Source organism: Leucopleurus acutus (genome assembly GCF_964270905.1).
Source record: "Leucopleurus acutus genome assembly, chromosome: 13".
Taxonomy (NCBI): Eukaryota; Metazoa; Chordata; class Mammalia; order Artiodactyla; family Delphinidae; genus Leucopleurus; species Leucopleurus acutus.
In genome coordinates, this window is record NC_139155.1 from 72,255,418 (window position 1) to 72,275,326 (window position 19,909).

Here is a 19,909-nt window from a genome sequence, read left to right on the forward strand (position 1 = left end):
GAACAAAATAATAAAACCTATTTATTAGGTATTGGTCACTTAATGCAACTGAAAACCAAAGCATAAGATCCAGTTAGCTTAGGACCTGCACACAGGGCCCCCTTAAACAGTATAAATGTAACTCTAAAGCATGTGTTTGTGAAAGCAAAGGTGGACTCACAGAGCCTTTTGTGAATGTGGGACTTGAAGAGAACTGTCTGAACTTGGAGGAAGATTAGCCGTTCAAAAGTTTATTTGGGGCTTCTTAATTGGCTTATTCTCCTTCTTTGAAGCAAAAAGTCGTAAATTTATCCCTCTTGAACTCAAAAGAGATCATGGTACTTCAGTGCCTGACCTTGCTTGACAAGCTGAGGTGTCTTCTCAGCTGGCTGCCATAAGACCCACAACTGAAAAGTCAAGTTTCCAAATGCTCCTTGCTCTTGGTGAACAAATCGACTAGAAAGTCGTGGAGATCAAACGCGACTGGCATTAAACTCCAACCCCCACTCCCAAATCAGGTAAGTACAGCTACAATAGTGTAATGTATTGTTCATCACTGAAACAACAATCTCCTCCACAAAAGCAAAAGTATCTGAGTAGAAAATTTAATTTCAATTTAATGAAAAGATTCTCCTTCAAAACATGATTAACAACTTCGCCAATAAGAAAGTACGTTTGGAAACATATGTCAGATTTTTTCCCCAAAGGCATCCATCTCCTCTGTAGTGAGATGGTTCTATTGTGTAATATCACATCAATCCAGCCACTGAGATACAAATCAGATGTTAAAATAAAACAAGTTAGTCATGAGCATCTGAGAGAATGAAAAGTACAAGAGAATTGGAAGTTTTCCCAGCAAGAGTTTTCCTAAGGAAAAAACACCAAAATACAATACTTTGACAGAAACTCATGTTACTGTAACCACTTTCAGAATCACATGGTCCATTATGATGAGACATGCCTCTACTAGGCATGGCTCAGACTCAGGGAGACCCACTGTTCCCAGCAGAGTGGAAACAGCTGTAACATGACCCAACATCTGCATCCTTATCATTAGGGCTCAGGACTCACCAAACTTATTTTCCTCCTAAAAGCTAATCAGAAAATGACTCTTTCCAAGCTCTCCACGGTGTTTCCCACCCCCCATTATTTGCAATTCTGGGATTTCCTGTTAAAGCTAGTACAGACTTTCATCTACAATTTTCAAGAACAGGCAGAAAATTACAAATCTCCTATCTTCTCCCCTATACTGGAGAGGGCTCTCTGGAAGGATAAAGTCAGAAGAAGGGAGAACTAGGAAGCCCAGCGGGTTCAAACTCACACAGAACCACTTTCAATACAGAGCCTTTATTTCCACCGCTTGTTAACGCTGTTTAGATCCTATGCTGAAACCTACTACTGTCCAGACTTGAAATCTGCATTGTTTGCAGACATTTTCTTGAGCCCTCAACCCATTTACCATTCAAAACCAAAAACAAAGCAAAACCAAAAAGTCTCAGTCCTCATGACCTCACACACAAAAAAGATTCTCTTATAATCTTATCAATTTCTGCCCATTTAAAAACATAACTGTTTCTAAAATTGCACTTTTGGGAAAAACTTTTATGAAAAGTGGACGATTATGAACCAAATCATAAAATTCCTGTGCCTGTCCATGCTCACAGCATCATTATAAGAATCTTTTTCATCCGCAGAGAGCACACCCGGAACAGAATTTGCCATTCTGTTTAATGATTCTCTGTCAGAGAAAAACTGATGTGGTTAGTAAAGCGTGTGGAACTTAAGCTCAATTACATCCAAGTCTAATGTTCCTAGAAATCACACAATGCTTAGTGACTATCAATCTCCAAAATCAATCTATTACAGACTAAACAGAGATTACCGGAGGGTGTCTCACAGGATGGAAAGTCAGATGACTTACCTTGTGCAAAGGGAGTACAAGGAACGCTCCTCCCCCACTCGCTTCTATGATTATGGCAACGAATCTGGGATTGACAGCACAAAAGGAACTATCCCAGGTCACTCGAGAAACCCGGATATCATCGTAACACTGGTCATTTTTCACCGCCTGTCCAAATACATGGCGAAACTTGCTCTGTCGTACCACTCGCCTCATCGTGTCTGTGGGAGAACAAAAAGTATATTAAAATCATGCCCCTGAGTGAAAGTTTTACTTTTACAAATGAAAAGCTGAAAAATAACAGAATGGTATGGCATTTTGTCTGCTCTTCTAATATGTAGCCAAATGGCAAATCCAAATTTCCTTTAGCAGCACGTAGCCAGAGAAAACTGCAAAATGTGTCAGGGCAAGAATGACAAAGAAATGAAAAATTCCTAACTCAAGATCCAGAAACAGCTCAACAGTTTTAATTTCAAGAGAAAGATCAAGGTAAAGAATGAAGGGAAGTAGCAGGACACAAAATTAATGCACAGAAATCTCTGGCATTCCTATACACTAATGATGAAAAATCTGAAAGTGAAATCAAGAAAACACTCCCATTTACCATTGCAACAAAAAGAATAAAATATCTAGGAATAAACCTACCTAAGGAGACAAAAGACCTGTATGCAGAAAATTATAAGACACTGATGAAAGAAATTAAAGATGATACAAATAGATGGAGAGATATACCATGTTCTTGGATTGGAAGAATCAACATTGTGAAAATGACTGTACTACCCAAAGCAATCTACAGATTCAATGCAATCCCTATCAAACTACCACTGGCATTTTTCACAGAACTAGAACAAAAAAATTTCACAATTTGTATGGAAACACAAAAGACCCCGAATAGCCAAAGCAATCTTGAGAACGAAAAACGGAGCTGGAGGAATCAGGCTCCCTGACTTCAGACTATACTACAAAGCTACAGTAATCAAGACAGTATGGTACTGGCACAAAAACAGAAAGATAGATCAATGGAACAAGATAGAAAGCCCAGAGATAAACCCACGCACATATGGTCACCTTATCTTTGACAAAGGAGGTAGGAATGTACAGTGGAGAAAGGATAGCCTCTTCAATAAGTGGTGCTGGGAAAATTGGACAGGTACATGTAAAAGTATGAGATTAGATCACTCCCTAACACCATACACAAAAATAAGCTCAAAATGGATTAAAGACCTAAATGTAAGGCCAGAAACTATCAAACTCTTAGAGGAAAACATAGGCAGAACACTCTATGACATAAATCACAGCAAGATCCTTTTTGACCCACCTCCTAGAGAAATGGAAATAAAAACAAAAATAAACAAATGGGACCTAATGAAACTTCAAAGCTTTTGCACAGCAAAGGAAACCATAAACACCACCAAAAGACAACCCTCAGACTGGGAGAAAATATTTGCAAATGAATCAACTGACGAAGGATTAATCTCCAAAATTTATAAGCAGCTCATGCAGCTCAATAACAAAAAAACAAACAACCCAAACCAAAAATGGGCAGAAGACCTAAATAGACATTTCTCCAAAGAAGACATACAGACTGTCAACAAACACATGAAAGAATGCTCAACATCATTAATCATTAGAGAAATGCAAATCAAAACTACAATGAGATATCATCTCACACCAGTCAGAATGGCCATCATCAAAAAATCTACAAACAATAAATGCTGGAGAGGGTGTGGAGAAAAGGGAACACTCCTGCACTGCTGGTGGGAATGTGAATTGGTACAGCTACTATGGAGAACAGTATGGAGGTTCCTTAAAAAACTACAAATAGAACTACCATATGACCCAGCAATCCCACTACTGGGCATATACCCTGAGAAAAACATAATTCAAAAAGAGTGTACCAAAATGTTCACTGAAGCTCTATTTACAATAGCCCGGAGATGGAGACAACCTAAGTGCCCATCATCAGATGAATGGATAAAGAAGATGTGGCACATATATACAATGGAATATTACTCAGCCATAAAAAGAAATGAAATTGAGCTATTTGTAATGAGGTGGATAGACCTAGAGTCTGTCATACAGAGTGAAGTAAGGCAGAAGGAGAAAGACAAATACCGTATGCTAACACATATATATGGAATTTAAGGGAAAAAAATGTCATGAAGAACCTAGGGGTAAGACAGGAATAAGGACACAGACCTACTGGAGAACGGACTTGAGGATATGGGGAGGGGGAGGGGTGAGCTGTGACAAAGCGAGGGAGAGGCATGGACATATATACACTGCCAAGCTTGGGGTAGATAGCTAGTGGGAAGCAGCCACATAGCACAGGGATATCAGCTCGGTGCTTTGTGACCGCCTGGAGGGGTGGGATGGGGAGAGTGGGAGGGAGGGAGATGCAAGAGGGAAGAGATATGGGAACATATGTATATGTATAACTGATTCACTTTGTTATAAAGCAGAAACTAACACACCATTGTAAAGCAATTATACTCCAATAAAGATGTAAAAAAAAAAAAAAAGAATGAAGGGAAATTAGCCTTTCAGAGTTGGGTGGGAATGGAAAGACAATCCACTCTAACCCGCCCTCCCCTTTTACAGATAAGGAAACTCCAAAGTGAAGTTATCTGATAGATCTGAAACTGAGGAATCCTTCCTCCCCCAAATTATGATATTGTGGCTTTTTCCTCAGTCTGCCAAGGCAATTTTTCCATTTTTCAGCTTTTTCTCCAGACATCAGCACTCTGGTCTGAGAGCGGAGACTGCTCACGAGTGTTTCCACAAGACCAACTACATGCAGTGGAGAATTCAGCACAAGCAAACCACCCTTGCCTTCAAGAGGCTTCCAACACAGGCAGGACAATCAGAGCAACTCGGAACCAAACTCCTGGTGCTGACTGCTACCAGAAGTCTGACTGCTACCATGGGGCAAAAGCCAGGTCTTGGAAAAGAGTAGCAAAAATTTTAATGGAAAGTAGAGACGAGGATGACAAGTGGTCTGACGCTAGCACACTGGACCTCTTAAGACAGCAAGAAGCGAAAAGCAAGGGGATGGGCTAAGAGGCTGTGACGGTGAACTGGGCCTGAGAAAGGCCTGTAGTGATCCCGGCAGCGGCAGTGAGACAGAGGAACAGAAAAACTCAGGGAGCGTAACGGAAACCAGGATGTCAGAGCTGATCACTCACCACAGCCACTTCCCAAGTAAACCAGAGGGCCTAGGGGACAGGAAGTGACACCAAGCTGGTATTCCCAGGCTTCCTCATGGGTCATTTCGGACCCCAACTTCCACTGGGTTGTCCAACTGACACGTGCACTGACAGCGTTCAGGCTTTAGGATCAGCAGCCCCACCTGCCTGAGGTCTCCTGGGCTGCACCACAGTGTCCTTTTCCCGTCTGCTAATGCCAGCACATTCTGTTCACGCAGGCTAGGGAGGAAGGAGCCACGAGAAAACACAAGTGGAGATGGAACACAGTCAAACCTTCACAGCTCAGCTGAAAACAAGTGCCCCTGATCCCCAAGGACAGGAGGGCTAACTAACACCTGTCCACTCATGCCAAATGGGACACATGTGGGGCTGCTGCTAATTCCTCCCCTTGAATTCCCTTCCTCGTGGCTCTGGGCCCACTGCTAAGCACAAAAGGAGAGAAGTTAGTTTTGCCAGTCTCCTTCTACCCTTTCAAGGCATGTGCAGAAACGGCCTCTCTCCAAGCCTAGGGCGTGTGCCTGGGCTGAGGTGACAAAGCCTTGGCAGGCTGGTGAGCAGGCGTGTTCCTCAGCCCAGCTGCTGCCAGACCTTCCCAGCTGACCACCAGGACCAGAGGCTGAGAGCACCTGGTGGAGGAGACGGCAAATGACTTGCTTCCGCTTGGCCGGGGTCCTCCATGTGTGAAACAGTATGAATACTTCTCAAACTGGAGGAGATAAGACAGCTTCCATGAGGTGGTGAAAACCAAAAGAAAAGCACATCCACACAAAAGCCAACGTACAGCCAGCTGGTCTCAGGATCCATTTCCCTACCCGACCATCTGCACAAGTGAGCAGAAGCCGGAATCCCTGCCATTACCTTCCAGCAAGTGTTTCAAAAGTAAAGTTAACAAAGAAGAAGGGGGAATTACACCATATACCAAAGAGTTGATATCCTTCATATATAAAGTTTTTATAGATTCCAAACATGAAAATCCCAGTAGGAAATTACACAAAGTACATGAAGAGGTAATTTACAAAAGAAACACAAATGGCATTTTACCTCCACTCCTTCCTGAAATCCTAACAAAATGACAGGAAAGGAATAAAAGCTGGTATAAACACCAAAGGAAAAGCGAAAGGACACTGGAAAGGAGCCTACAAGAGAGCAAATGTGACCACAAAACCGTGGAAGAGGAAAGCTGTCAGGCAAGTGTAACTGACAGAAGTGAGTGTTCTCCACTCAGCTGAGGTCTCAGGAGGAGCGGCTCACAGAAGGACACCAGGCCCACTGTGAAACCGCCGAGCACTCAGAAGGGAAACAGACGTGGGAGAGGGGCTGCAGGGAAAACTGACCAAAAACCTAATTAGGAGCAGCTAGACACCCAGCTCTGCTCCTGAGTGCTGCACCATCAGGGGCCACCCCTCACCCGTCCCAGAAGCCACAGGGCAGGCCCTGGACAGAACAACACCAGCACAGGTGAGCACGGGTACCAGCAGGTACCACACAGACGACCTGGTCCTGTACAGGGGAGCCTCCAGCTCTGTGTTCTGGAAGCTCCCAGAAGGCTGGCTGCCTGGCTGAGATAGCACCCGCCCTGCCCCACAGGAAGTCAGCCCTCACCACCCTCTGTGAGGTCCACCACCCACCCAGCCCCCCTACCCACACAGGCACTGGGGTCAGTTTTTTGGGGCCCACTAATCAATGTGAACGGACATTTGAGGAAGCCCTTCAACCTGAAAAATGGAGACAATCTTTCCTCTTCACTCAAATAGGCCAAGATACCATCTAATCTCACCAACAATATGAATATTAACATAAATATGGAAAGTGCTTTGAATGTCTTCACTGAAAGACATCACACAAATCTGCCGGCTGGCTGACACACCTTTAAAAGTCATTTCTGTATTACACAGAGTGACGTATGTTACACAAATTTTCATCTAACTACACGAAGTCAGAATGATAGACAGGTTCTTTTGCTACAACCATGGAGGACAGTTAGCTATAGAGCAGAGAGAGTGAGAAAAGCCGGGGCTCCCGGAGTGCTGTGCTGTCTGGGCCAGGCCATTCACATCCAAGGTCGAATCTGATCTGGGCTCAGCTGCCCACATGTGGCACAGCTGCTTTTGCTGCGCACAATAGAGAAAGGCAATTAAGAGGGCAGGCTCCAGAGTCAGGCAACCTTGTGAGTGAGAAGCACAGCTGTACCATTTACTTCCTGGCCGTGGTTCAGTAGGGCAAAGTCATAATCTCCTTAAGTGTCAGATTCTCTATCTGGAAATGGGTACATTACATATAAAGTTAAAGTGATCATTAAATGAGCACTTGCTAATGGGACTATAGCAGGAGATGATTTCGTTAAAGTACCCTGTCTGGTTAAAAACACATAACTAAATACACAATAAATGTCAGCTATTGTTATCATCCTAGTACTTAACATAAGGTAATCCAGATTCAAATCCCAGCTCTGCCACTAACCTTTACGAGCCTCCGTTTCCTCATCTATAAAATGAAGGGGATGATACCCATCATAAGAATTAAAAACAACATCTGACAACCCAGGTCCAGATGGCTTCACTGCTGAAGTCTATCAAATATTTAAAGAATTAATACCGGTTCTTCACCAATTTTTACAAAGAATAGACAGGAACAAATTTCCAAACAAATTTTATGAGGCCAGTATTACTCTGATACCAAAATCAGACAAAGACATCACAAGAAAACTAGACTAATATCTTTTATAAATATAGACACAAAAATCCCCAACAAAATACTAGCAGACCAAATCTAGCAACATATGAAAAGGATTATACACCATGACCAAGTGGGACTTATCCCACAATGCAAGGTTGGTGTGACATCTGAAAATCAATTAATGTAACATGTATCAATCAGATAAAAACCAAAAATCACATGATCATCTCACAGAAATCTGACAAAATCAGAACAAGGACAGACATATAGGCCAATGGAATAGAACTGAAAGCGCAGAAATAAATTCATACATCTTTGGTCAAGCGATTTCGACAAGGGTACCAAAACCATTCAATGAGGGGAAAAATAAGTCTTTTCAACAAATGGTGCTGGGACCATTGAATAGCCACATACAGAAGAAGCTGGACCCTGACCTCACATCATATAAAATAATTAACTCAAAATTGATCAAAGATATAACTATAAGGGCTTAAAACTTTAAAACTCTTGGGAGAAAACATAGGAATAAATCTTCATGACCTTGGATCTGGCAAAGGATTCTTAGATATGACAGCAAAAGCACAAGCAACAAAATAAAAAGTGTACAAAATGGACCTCATCAAAATTAAAAACCTCTGTGCTTCAAAGTCACCATCAAGAAAGTGAAAAGACAACCCACAGAATGGGAGAAAATTTTTGTAAATCATATATCTGATAAGGCACTTGTATCTAGAATATATAAAAAATTCCTACAACTCGATAATAAAAAGACAAATAATCCAATTTAAAAATGAGCAAAGTACTTGAATAGGTATCTTTCCAAAAAAGATACACAAACATCCAATAAGCACATGAAAAGGTGCTGGACATCTTTAGCCATTGGGGAAAGGTAAATCAAAACCACAATGAAATACCACTTCACACCCACTAGGATGGCTAATATCAGGCCAGAGAATAACAAGTACGGATGAGGATGCAGAGAAATCAGAACCCTCATACACTGGTAGCGGGAATGTAAAATGGTGCAGCTGCTTTGGAAAGCAGTCTGGTAGTTCTGAAACGATTAAACAGAGTTATGATGTGACCCTGAAATTCCACAACTAAGAATATACCCAAAAGAAATGAAAACAGGTATTCACACAAATACTTGTACAGGAATTTTCATAGCAGCGTATTCACAACAGCCAAAGGGTGAAAACAACCCATATGTTGGATATCCACTGGATGAACGGAAAGACAAAATGTGATATATGCACACAATGGGATGTTATTTGGCAATTAAAAAAAAAAAAAAAAGTTGGGGACTTCCCTGGAGGTCCAGTGGCTAAGACTCTGAGCTCCCAGTGCAGGGGGCCCGGGTTCGATCCCTGGTCAGGGAACTAGATCCCACATGCATGCTGCAACTAAGAGTTCGCACGCCACAACTAAAGATTCTGCATGCCGCAACTAAAGAAACTGCATGATGCAACTAAGACCCAGCGCAGCCTAAATAAATAAGTAAATATTTAAAAAATAAAATAAAATAAAGTACTTACTAATACATGCTACAACTTGGATAAACCTTGAAAATATTACGCTAAGAAGCCAATTACAAAAGTCTACATATTATGATTTCTATTCACACGAAAGCCCAGAATAGGCAAACCTAGAGACACAGAAAGTAAATTAGCAGTTGCTTGGAGGGGAGGAAGCGGTACTGCGGAATAGCAGGTTACAGCTAAAGAGCACAGGGTTTCTTTCCGAAGTGATGGAAATATTCTGTAATTTGTGGTGACAGTTGCACATATTTGTGAACAAATTAAAAAGCACTGATGTACACTTCAAGTAGGGTGAGTTGTATGATATGTGAATTATACCTCAATAAAGCTGTTCTTTAAAAATCTGCAAAGTACCTAGCATAGAATCTGAAGCATAGTAATAGGCACTGTCCCATAAATGTCAACAATTGTTATTTAAGAGACTGCTAATAGGTTTCCCTACCCAAAGGGAGAAAACCCAAATCAATTTCCTACTGATTATGAGCCAAAAGTATGATTTTCACGTTAATGAACTAGTATCAGTTATCAAGGAACCTTTACAAAATTTTATGTTCTCCCACCTCAGTATGCTGTTTACTACAAAAAAAAAAAACCCTCTTCTCGAGAAAGAGGTCTGCATTATCAAATGGTATTAGTGTTTCACCAATTTTTTAAACGCTTGGCTATAAATTTCCAAACGTCATATCATCAAACTTAGGCGTTCTTTTATTAAATATCTTGTTCCAAATTATACAACTAGAGTGTCCCCAAAACTAAAGCATTTTATAAAGAAATCTAATTTTCAGTTATATTAAAAGGAGTAAGTGAAAGAATCCTGAACTAATACATAGACACAAAGTCCAAGGATAGAGTACATTCAATTTTGTGGGGGTGGGGGGTGGCACACCCCAAGGCATGCATAACTTCCCCCACCAGGGATAGAACTCACGCCCCCTGCAGTGGAAACCCGGAGTCTTAACCACTGGACCACCAGGGAAGTTCTCAATTTTAAATGTCTTGTCAGAGTTCAACCTTGGAGAGGTTGCCTGCTCATTAGGTCTTTCAAGTACAAATTCTTCAAACTGCATAGGGCCTTTTCTTAGCAATTATCACAGTAATAAAGGATCCTCGTAGTAATAAGGAGGGAGACAATGTAGCAATAAGTCATTCATTAAGCAAATGAAAGAAATGTTTACAAATTTCAAAATAAACTGATTTTAGAAAAAATGCAACGTGGTTTTTAATTTCCACAAAATGTTGGGAATTACAAACCTTACCCAAGGCCTTATAATAGGCCTGCCCAAATTTCCAATAAGACTGGGACTATTCTAGAATGGTTTTCATTATAATAAAAACTGAGGTGTCTTTGAAAGACAATGTGAGAGCAGGTTGAGAGCACAGGCCCAACTCTGAAATGCTCTAAGATGTGGTTGAAACCTCAGTTTTAGAAACAAAGACACATGTCTCCTCTGCCCAAGTTTCTAGATGATACTGAAGGCCAAGCAAGAGTTAAGTCTTGATTGTCCAGCAGCCATCGTAGTAAACCTCTTTTTAGTTTATCTATCTTTTTTATAGTCACCATGCTGTACATTACATCTTATAACTGGAATTTTGTACCTTTAGACCCCTTCACCCATTTCATCCACCCCCCTAATCCACCACCTCTGGCAACCACCAAAATGTGCTGTCTCCATGAGTTTGGGTTTTGTTTTGTTTTTGTTTTCATTTTTAAGATTCAACATGTTAAGTGATATAGAGCAGCAGTCCCCAACCTTTTTTGGCACCAGGAACCGGTTTCATGGAATACAATTTTTCCATGGACCGAGGTGAGATGGCGTGGCGGGGATGGTTCAGGCGGTAATGCGAGCCATGGGGAGCAGCAGATGAAGCTTCACTCGCTCGTCCACCACTCACCTCCTGCTGTGTGGCCTGATTCCTAACAGGCTGTGGACCCCTGATATATTGAAATGTTATTTGTCTTTCTCTATCTGACTTACTTCACGTAGGATAATGCCCTCAATATCCACCCATGTTGTCACAAATGGCGGGATTTCCTTCTTTTTAATGGCTGAATAATATTCCATCATACCACATTTTCCCATCCATTTATCTGTTAATGGACACTTAGGTTGTTTCCACTATCTTGGCTATTGTAAATAATACTGCAGTGAACACAGGGGTGCAGATATCTTTTCAAGACAGTGATTTAGTTTCCTTTGGATAAATACCCAGAAGTGGAATTGCTGGATCATATGGTAGCTCTATTTTTAATTTTTTGAGGAACCTCCATACCATTTTCCATGGCTGCACCAATTTTACATTCCCACATAAATTTCTAATGAGTAGATAATATATTCTTGTTTTCTGCTCCAAATAAAGAAAATCTAAAAGCTGACTACCAAGATCCACAATACTTAGCAGCTCATCTAAGGAAACAAAAATTATTAAAATTTTCTTTACATGTTGGGTAAACATCTTAACCAAGAACAAGCTGTAAAAATAAGGTCCATGGTTTAAGGACTTATTTTATAAGCATCACAGTAAAGTTTGATAAAAATCATTCTCAGAAGAAAATTTCCATCTTACAGTCAGTTGATCATCCTCAACCTCCAGGGGAGTGTGAAGGCATGCTTCTTATGGTACTGCCTAGTCAAGTTACAGAGAAAATTTATTGCACAGGCCATACAAGAAATGTGTTGGGTGTTGGGAGGGAAAAATGTAGACAAGACAGGGTGTTTACAATACCGTAATGGCACCAAATAAAATATACTCAAAACACCTGAATAAATGTTACTACCTTTTCTCTATTCTCTCTGTCTACTTCCATCAATCTCGTAAAAAATGACGACAATTTTGACATTTTCCTGTTTAAAGATTCCAGCAGATGCACTTCTATGGTTTGTATGAAAGGAAACACATCCTGCTAGGAACACATACAGGAAAACCCCTACTAGCAGCAAAATCCTGCTCGGCACATTAGCTGAGACCATTCCAGAGCGTCAATTACTCAAGGACTCAGAAGGCTGAGCACGTCCCCTAGCCAGCAGCAACCACAGGAGACTCCAGAATGTCCCAATAGGGAAAGAACACATTCCCTCTAAGTTGATGCTTTTCTGGCCCTTTTTAATGTGGGAGAGATCGGACACGTTATTTAATAGAAAGTGGCAAGCAGGACAGCAGAGGAGGAAACAAATGTCCCGAAATCAGCTATTTAAATGGCAATGCCAACAGTTAAAAATTCTTTGTAAGAAGTTAGAAAGGTAATATGTAAGCCTATGTAGAAGACACATTCACAAGAAAGCAGACACCGAAAGGAAATACGGGAGGTGCTCTGATTAAATACAAAAATTCAACGTTCATCATTTCTGGATATGAGACGGCTGTGCTTTTTTTTGAATGTCCTTAAACAAAATTCATCAGTGACACTTGAAGAGTTCACCTAACAAATCATTTGTACTGCATCCAATTCCTTAGTTAACAGATTCATATATGAGATACTCAAGAAAAATACGCCTAATTTACCTACTTTAATAGAAGTTGTTTTACGAACGAAGAAAAAAGACCGCATGCAACAATTTGCTTTATATAAAGCACAGCAGAAAGTCAGATAGATACACAACATTCCTCATACACAGCAGCTAAGGCTGAAAGGTTTGCACTCCACTTAAGACAACTGACTGCAAGTATGGAACAGCCCTTATGTTGGTTCAGTTTATCATGACACCAAGAATGGCGAAAGTAAAGGGTGAAAATTCACGCTCATTATAGCCTTCCAAACGCTTTCATCCCATTATCCACCCAGGTACTAGGTTAAAATGCCAAGAAGGAGGCATACCGACTCTAAGTGCACTTTGTTTCGACTCAAGAACCTATTATCATTTTGGTTTTTAAACGTTTCTTGGAATGAAAAGACAAAGAAATGCAAGTCGGATTTACCAAGAAACATCCAGGCTGGGTCCTCACAGAAGCCTGGAGTAAAAAGGGTCACCAGTTCCGGACTTTCATTTTCAGCCCAGAGACACTGTGTGACTTGCCCAAAGATAAAGGACTTTGGAGAGAGACACGATGACCTCGAACCACAAAGTATGGAGCAATTCAACTTTTCACCCCCTGAACTTTCATACTTTTTCAGTGATAAACTCCACACTCACATACAGTTTGGCTTTCTCACGTCAGCCAGTGATGCCTCTCAGAACCGCTCCATGGGGTGCTGCCTCCACAGCTCACAGTTCCACCTGGCCTGTTGGTGCCGTTTTTAAATAGGAAACTGCGCTTGGCTCACACTTTATACAATACACAAACTGGCTGTTCGCATTCAAATATGCTGAGACCAACGAGAGAGAGCATTAGCTGTGCCAAAGGAAACCAATCTTTGCTTCTGACTGAAAACCCTCAGGCTTAGGCCAGAGGGCTCTGTGCTCAACTGTCCAAGAGCCTGAACCGACATGCCTAAAAGGCTGGAATCAACACATCAAGAACAAGTTCTAAAAGGTGAGGTGCAACGGACAGGCTTTTACTCTTTTTAAAGCTTTCTAAGAAAAGGACTCGACTTTCACACTTTACAATTTTATACTCATTTTAGGAACTGGTTACAAAAAGAAGTGGGGGCTGCCTGCCATCAACACAGGCACTCCCCGCTCCCCGATGACAGAGTAAGACGTGCAGCTCTGAGAGTGACTGCTGAAAACGCAGTCTGACAAGAGACCAAACGAGCTATGTACGTACATCAAATCACCGCGAGGCCCACTTTAAATATCTTACAATTCGGTGTGTCAACTACACTCAGTAAGGCTGAAATTTAAAAAAAAAAGAAATGAGCGTGACATGGACAGCAAAATAACAACAGAGAAAGATCCTAAATACAGAAACCCCAAATCCTCAAATCCACTCTCTCACACTTGTATTAAAGAGAGACCCTTTACAACTAAAAGATGCCCAAAAAGGGCCTGGAACTCCCTTAAAATAAAGAAGAATGACACGACATGAATTTTACAGTTACTAACACATGAGATTACAAGGTTGTAGGGGTCATCTCTAGCTCTTCAGTGACAGAGTTTTTTTTTTTACTACATTATCAAAGGAAGAGCAGATTTTTCAGAACATAATGTGTCAGGATGACATGTTTACAATCCCTCTATCTCCCAGTTTTCTGCTTATCACCAGCATCTTTATAAACACACCCACTATACCCCTCCCTGGAGCTTTGAGAAAGGACTGCTGAAGAAACCCCATCAGAGACAGCAGCAGGCGTTGCCTGCCCAGACAATGCGGTGGAACTGAGTAGAATCCTCTGAGCTGCTAGCATCTCACTAAAGTGCCCCACAGGAGATCAGGCTCGGAAGCTCGACTCTGCCTCTCTCTTCAAAGAGCCAAATTAATCCCAAGAGCTCTCATCCCAACTGAAGAACTTTTACCGCCATGACTGGCCCAGCACTCTCACTTAAAAATTAATGACGAATGTGTTTCAAAATACTCTTTCTATACTGATGACCTACTTTTCTTATCAACAACTGGGGGAAAGCACACTGTGTACGACTGTTCAAACTTGCTAAGTCTGTTTCCACTACTTAGTCAGATGGAGTTTCTCTTGGAATAAAATTTTCATAATTCTTTGGCAATATACCTATACCAGGAAATGAAATTACTGGACTCCAAGATCTTTTTGTGGGTTTTTTTTAAGGCATTTTTATGAAGACCCTCATAAGGCTAGCCATAGCAAAAGTAGCAATGTCAAAAAAAACAGAGTAATCTCATTCAACTGAAGAATTTCTGTCTTCCCTTTTTTTTTTTTTTTTTTTTTTTTTTCCCGGTACGTGGGTGTCTCACTGTTGTGGCCTCTCCCGTTGCGGAGCACAGGCTCAGCGGCCATGACTCACGGGGCCAGCAGCTCCGCGGCATGTGGGATCCTCCCGGACTGGGGCACGAACCCGTGTCCCCTGCATCAGCAGGCGGATTCTCAACCACTGCGCCACCAGGGAAGCCCTGTCTTCCCTTTTTAATACCCTATACCCTCGGCAAGCAGTGATTAAATAAACATACTCTTGACCATATTTCAAGGGGAGGTAAGAGTAGGAATAACTCTGGCCTGGATGCAAGACTAGCTTATCCTGACACAGTCACCTAACCACTAAATCATTTTAGTCCTATTGTTGGTTGTTTCTTCATCTATAAAATAGGAGAACTAAAATAAATTATTTCTAGGGTCCTATTATTAATATAATTATTATAATCTAAAGCCTACAAATCTATAGAGAACGCTTCTTTCACTGGGATCCAGTTCACATCCCCTAACAAAACACACACAATTCAAGGAGAACGGAGTTAGCAGCACCCACAGGGTTCTACACAAAACACATACAATCGACTGTGAATGCTGAAGAGGTCTTTAATCCCAGTCACTCATCACGCATTTATTCAACAACTATTTACTGAACTCTGACCGTGCGCCTGGCGTGATGCTAGACGCTGCAGATGCAATGGTGAGCAAGGAGATGGGCCCGGCTCTCACGAAGTTGACAGTCTCCAGGAGGAGACACCACAATCAATTATTCACACCAACGTCACTGTGCTGCTGCGACAAACACTGGGACACAGAAGTTCACGGGGGCAGGGAGTCAATACAGGACAAAGAACCACTTCTTAGGAGCAGCTCCCAAGAGCCTTCTCTTTACAAGTAGGGTGTCTGAAAAGAGCAAAAACATAGCGAAAATATTTAAATTACTTATTGTGCCTTTTCAGATTAATAACTGGATCTGTGGCTTCAAAATTAAGGTAGTTTGCCCACAGAGGTGCCCAGAGCTCAAAGATAAACATATTTAACAGGGGCTTCCCTGGTGGCACAGTGGTTAAGAATCCACCTGCCAATGCAGGGGACATGGGTTTGAGCCCTGGTCCGGGAAGATCCCACATGCTGCAGAGCAACTAAGCCTGTGCGCCACAACTACTGAGCCTGCGCTCTAGAGCCCGTGAGCCACAACTACTGAGCCCACTTGCCACAGCTACTGAAGCCTGCGCGCCTAGAGCTCCTGCTCTGCAACAAGAGAAGCCACCGCAATGAGAAGCCCGCACACCGCAACCAAGAGTAGCCCCCGCTCGCCGCAACTAGAAAAAGCCCGCACGCAGCAATGAAGACCCAACGCAGCCAAAAAATAACCATAAAACAAAAAACATATTGAACAGGCTATTTGAAAATGAAACTAACACTGTTTAAAATAAAAATGAATTTTCAGCCATCCTATAGAAAAAGCAGCAGTATACAGGCATACACAGCTCAACGATATTGCAGGTTTGGTTCCAGACCACCGCAATAAAGCAAATCTCAAAATAAAGCGAGTCACAAGAAGTTTTTGGTTCCCCAGTGCATATAAAAGTTATGTTTACACTATACTGTAGCTATACACTATTAAGCATACAATAGCATTATGCCTACAAGAAATGTACACACCTTAATTTAAAAATACTTTATTGTTGAAAGCCAACTATCTAATCTGAGCCTTCAGAGAGTTATAATCTTTTTTCTGGTTGGGGGTCCTGCCTCTCTGTTGATAGCTGCTGACTGATCAGGGTGGTGGTTACTGAAGGTTGGGTAGCTGTGGCAATTTCCTTTTTTTTTTCTTTTCTTTTCTTAGTTTTTTGCCACGCTGCGCGGCTTGCTGGACCTTAGTTCCCCGACCAGGGATTGAACCTGCGCCCTCGGCAGTGAAAGCACAGGGTCCTAACCACTGGACCACCAGGAAATTCCCGGCAATTTCTTAAAATAAGACAACAATGACGTATGCCACATCAATTGATTCTTCCTTTCACGAAAGATTTCTCTGTAGCATGAAAAGCTGTTTGATAGCATTTTACCCACACTAGAACTTTTTTTCAAAATTGGGGTCGATCCTCTGCTGCTGCTTTATCAACTAAGTTTATGTCATATTCTAAAGCCTTTGTTATCATTTCAACAATCTTCACAGCATTTTCACCAGTAGAGTCCACCTCAAAAACCACTTTCCTTGCTCATCCATGAGAAGCAACTCCGCATCTGTTCAAGTTTTATCATGAGATGGCAGCAATCCAGTCCCATCTTCAGGCCCCACTTCTAATTCTACTTCTCTTGCTATTTCCATCCCATCTGCAGTTACTTCCTCCACTGAAGTCACCCATGACGACTAGAATTAACTTCTTCCAAACTCCTATTAATGTTGGTATTTTGACCTCTTCCCATGAATCATGAATGATCTTAATGACATCTAGAAAGGTGAATCCTTTCCAGAAGGTTTTCAATTGACTTTGCTAAGATCCATCAGAGGAATCACCATCTGTGTCAGCTACAACCTTACAAAATGTATTTCTTAAATAGTAAGACTTGAAAGTCGAAACTCCTTCTTGATCCATGGACTGCAGAGTGGATACTGTGTTAGCAGGCATGAAAACAACATTCATCTCGTGGTACCTCTCCACCGGAGCTCTGGAGTGACCAGGTGAGTTGTTAACAAGCAGCAATATTTTGAAAGGAATCTTTTTCTGAGCAGTCGGTCTCAATAGTAGGCTTAAAATATTCAGGAAACCATGTTGTAAACAGATGTACTGTCATTCAGGCTTTGTTGTTCCATTTATAGAGCACAGGCAGAGTAGATTTAGCATAATTCTCAAGGGCCCTAGGATTTTCAGAATGGTAAATGAGCACTGGCTTTAACTTAAGTCACCAGCTGCATGAGCCCCTAACAAGAGAGTCAGCCTGTCCTTTGAAGCTTTGAAACCAGGCATTGACTTTTCCTCTCTAGCTATGAAAGCCCTAGGTGGCATCTTCTTCCAGTAGAAGACTGTTTCATCTATGTGGAAAATCTGTTATTTAGTGAGCACCTTCATTAATGATCTGAGCTAGATCTTCTGGATAACTTGCTCCAGGTTCTACATCAGCACTTGCTGCCTCACCTTGCACTTTGATGTTATGGAGACAGCTTCTTTCCTTAAACCTCATGAACTAACCTCTGCTAGCTCCAAACTTTTCTTCTGGAGCTTCTTCACTTCTCTCAGCCTTCACAGAATTGAAAAGAGTTAGGGCCTTGATCTGGATTAGGCTTTGGCTTAAAGGAATGTTGTGGCTGGTTTGATTTTCTCTCCAGACCGCTAAAACTTTCTCCATATCAGCAATAAGGCTGCTGTGCTTCTTATCATTCCAGGTTCACTGGAGACCTTCAAGAACTTTTCCTCTGCATTCACAACTTGGCTAACTGGCCCAAGAAGCTTAACTGTAAGCCTATCTTGGCTTTCGACGTGCCTCACTCACTAAGCTTAATAATTTCTAGCTTTTGATTTAAAGTGAGAGACATAATACTCTTCCTTTCACTTTAACACTTAGAAGCCAGTGTAGGGTTATTAACTGGCCTAATTTCAACATTGTTGTGTCTCAGGGAATATGGAGGCCTGAGGAGAGGGAGAGAGACAGGGGAATGGCCAGAGAGCGGAGCAGTTAGAAAACACATTTATTGAGTTCACCATCTTATTATGGGCGTGATTTGTGATGCCCCCAAACCATTATAATGGTAACATCAACGATCACTGATCACAGAGCACCATACCAAGTATAACAATGAAAAAGTCTGAAATATTGCGAGAATTACCAAAATGTGACACAGAGACATGAGGTGAGCACATGCCGTTGGAAAAAATGACACTGATAGACTTGCTGGATGCAGGGTTGCTAACAAACTTTCCATTTGTAAAAAACACAGTATCTGTGAAGTGCAATAAAATGAGGTGTGCCTGTACCTCTTGAAATCTTACTGCACCTTCAGACGAATTGTTTTGTCTGATCCTTTTTGGTAAAATTACAAACTATTTCCTTATCAGCACACCTCTCTTCTAAAGAGGGGAAAAACAAAAAACTCAGAATATCAGTGTCTACAACAGAGTACAAGAAACTGGGGGAAATGTAGTTACTACCAAATAAATACTTTACCACCACCCAACACCTTCCGAAGGTCTCAGTTCTTTAGGGGGAAAACGCCACACATCTCCTTTTACCAATAAAATGAAAATACCTCCGGGGAAGTGGAGACAAACAAAACTCACTTTAAGGAGGAAACACTTGGGCTAAGTATGTGGGGAGTGAATTCTCTATTACTAGAAGCTTTTACCAGCCTTAGCTGGTAAAACTGTAACCTTAACCATCCCAATTTCCCTCCAAACTGGATAAAGATTTGAAAAGAAAATCATAGTCCTTAATCCTTTATGTTAAATTAATTGGACTGCATAATAGTAACTACTAAAAGAGAAATTCCATACGCCTCAAATGAAAGCAGGAAGAATCCTTTTCTAAGCATTTTGAGTAGAAGGTTAGCAGAAAGATCAGGGGCTTCCCACCCCTAACAGTACTCTTCTAAAAAACTACATTTACAACAAACAAACTACATGTATGGTTTGTAGTAACCTCTAAAAACGGCCAGAAATAACACACACAAAAACGCAGCTACAGAATGATTCTTTTTTTGTGATCACATGTTCTAATAAGATATAACCAGGGCTTCCCTGGTGACGCAGTGGTTGAGAGTCCACCTGCCAATGCAGGGGACACGGGTTCGTGCCCCGGTCCGGGAAGATCCCACATGCCGTGGAGCGGCTGGGCCCGTGAGCCATGGCCGCTG

At 41.6% G+C, this 19,909-nt stretch overlaps 1 protein-coding gene across 2 annotated transcripts in view; it reads right to left on the reverse strand.

The window, feature by feature from the left end:
- CORO1C (coronin 1C) overlaps positions 1 to 19,909 on the reverse strand; it is an 83,901-nt gene that overhangs the window by 51,079 nt on the left and 12,913 nt on the right. For both annotated transcript variants that reach the window (XM_082852948.1, XM_082852949.1), the window contains exon 2: positions 1,901 to 2,100. In XM_082852948.1, the coding sequence (XP_082709074.1) occupies positions 1,901 to 2,095 (195 nt within the window). In that variant the 5' untranslated portion in view covers positions 2,096 to 2,100. The remainder of the gene's footprint in view (positions 1 to 1,900; positions 2,101 to 19,909) is intronic.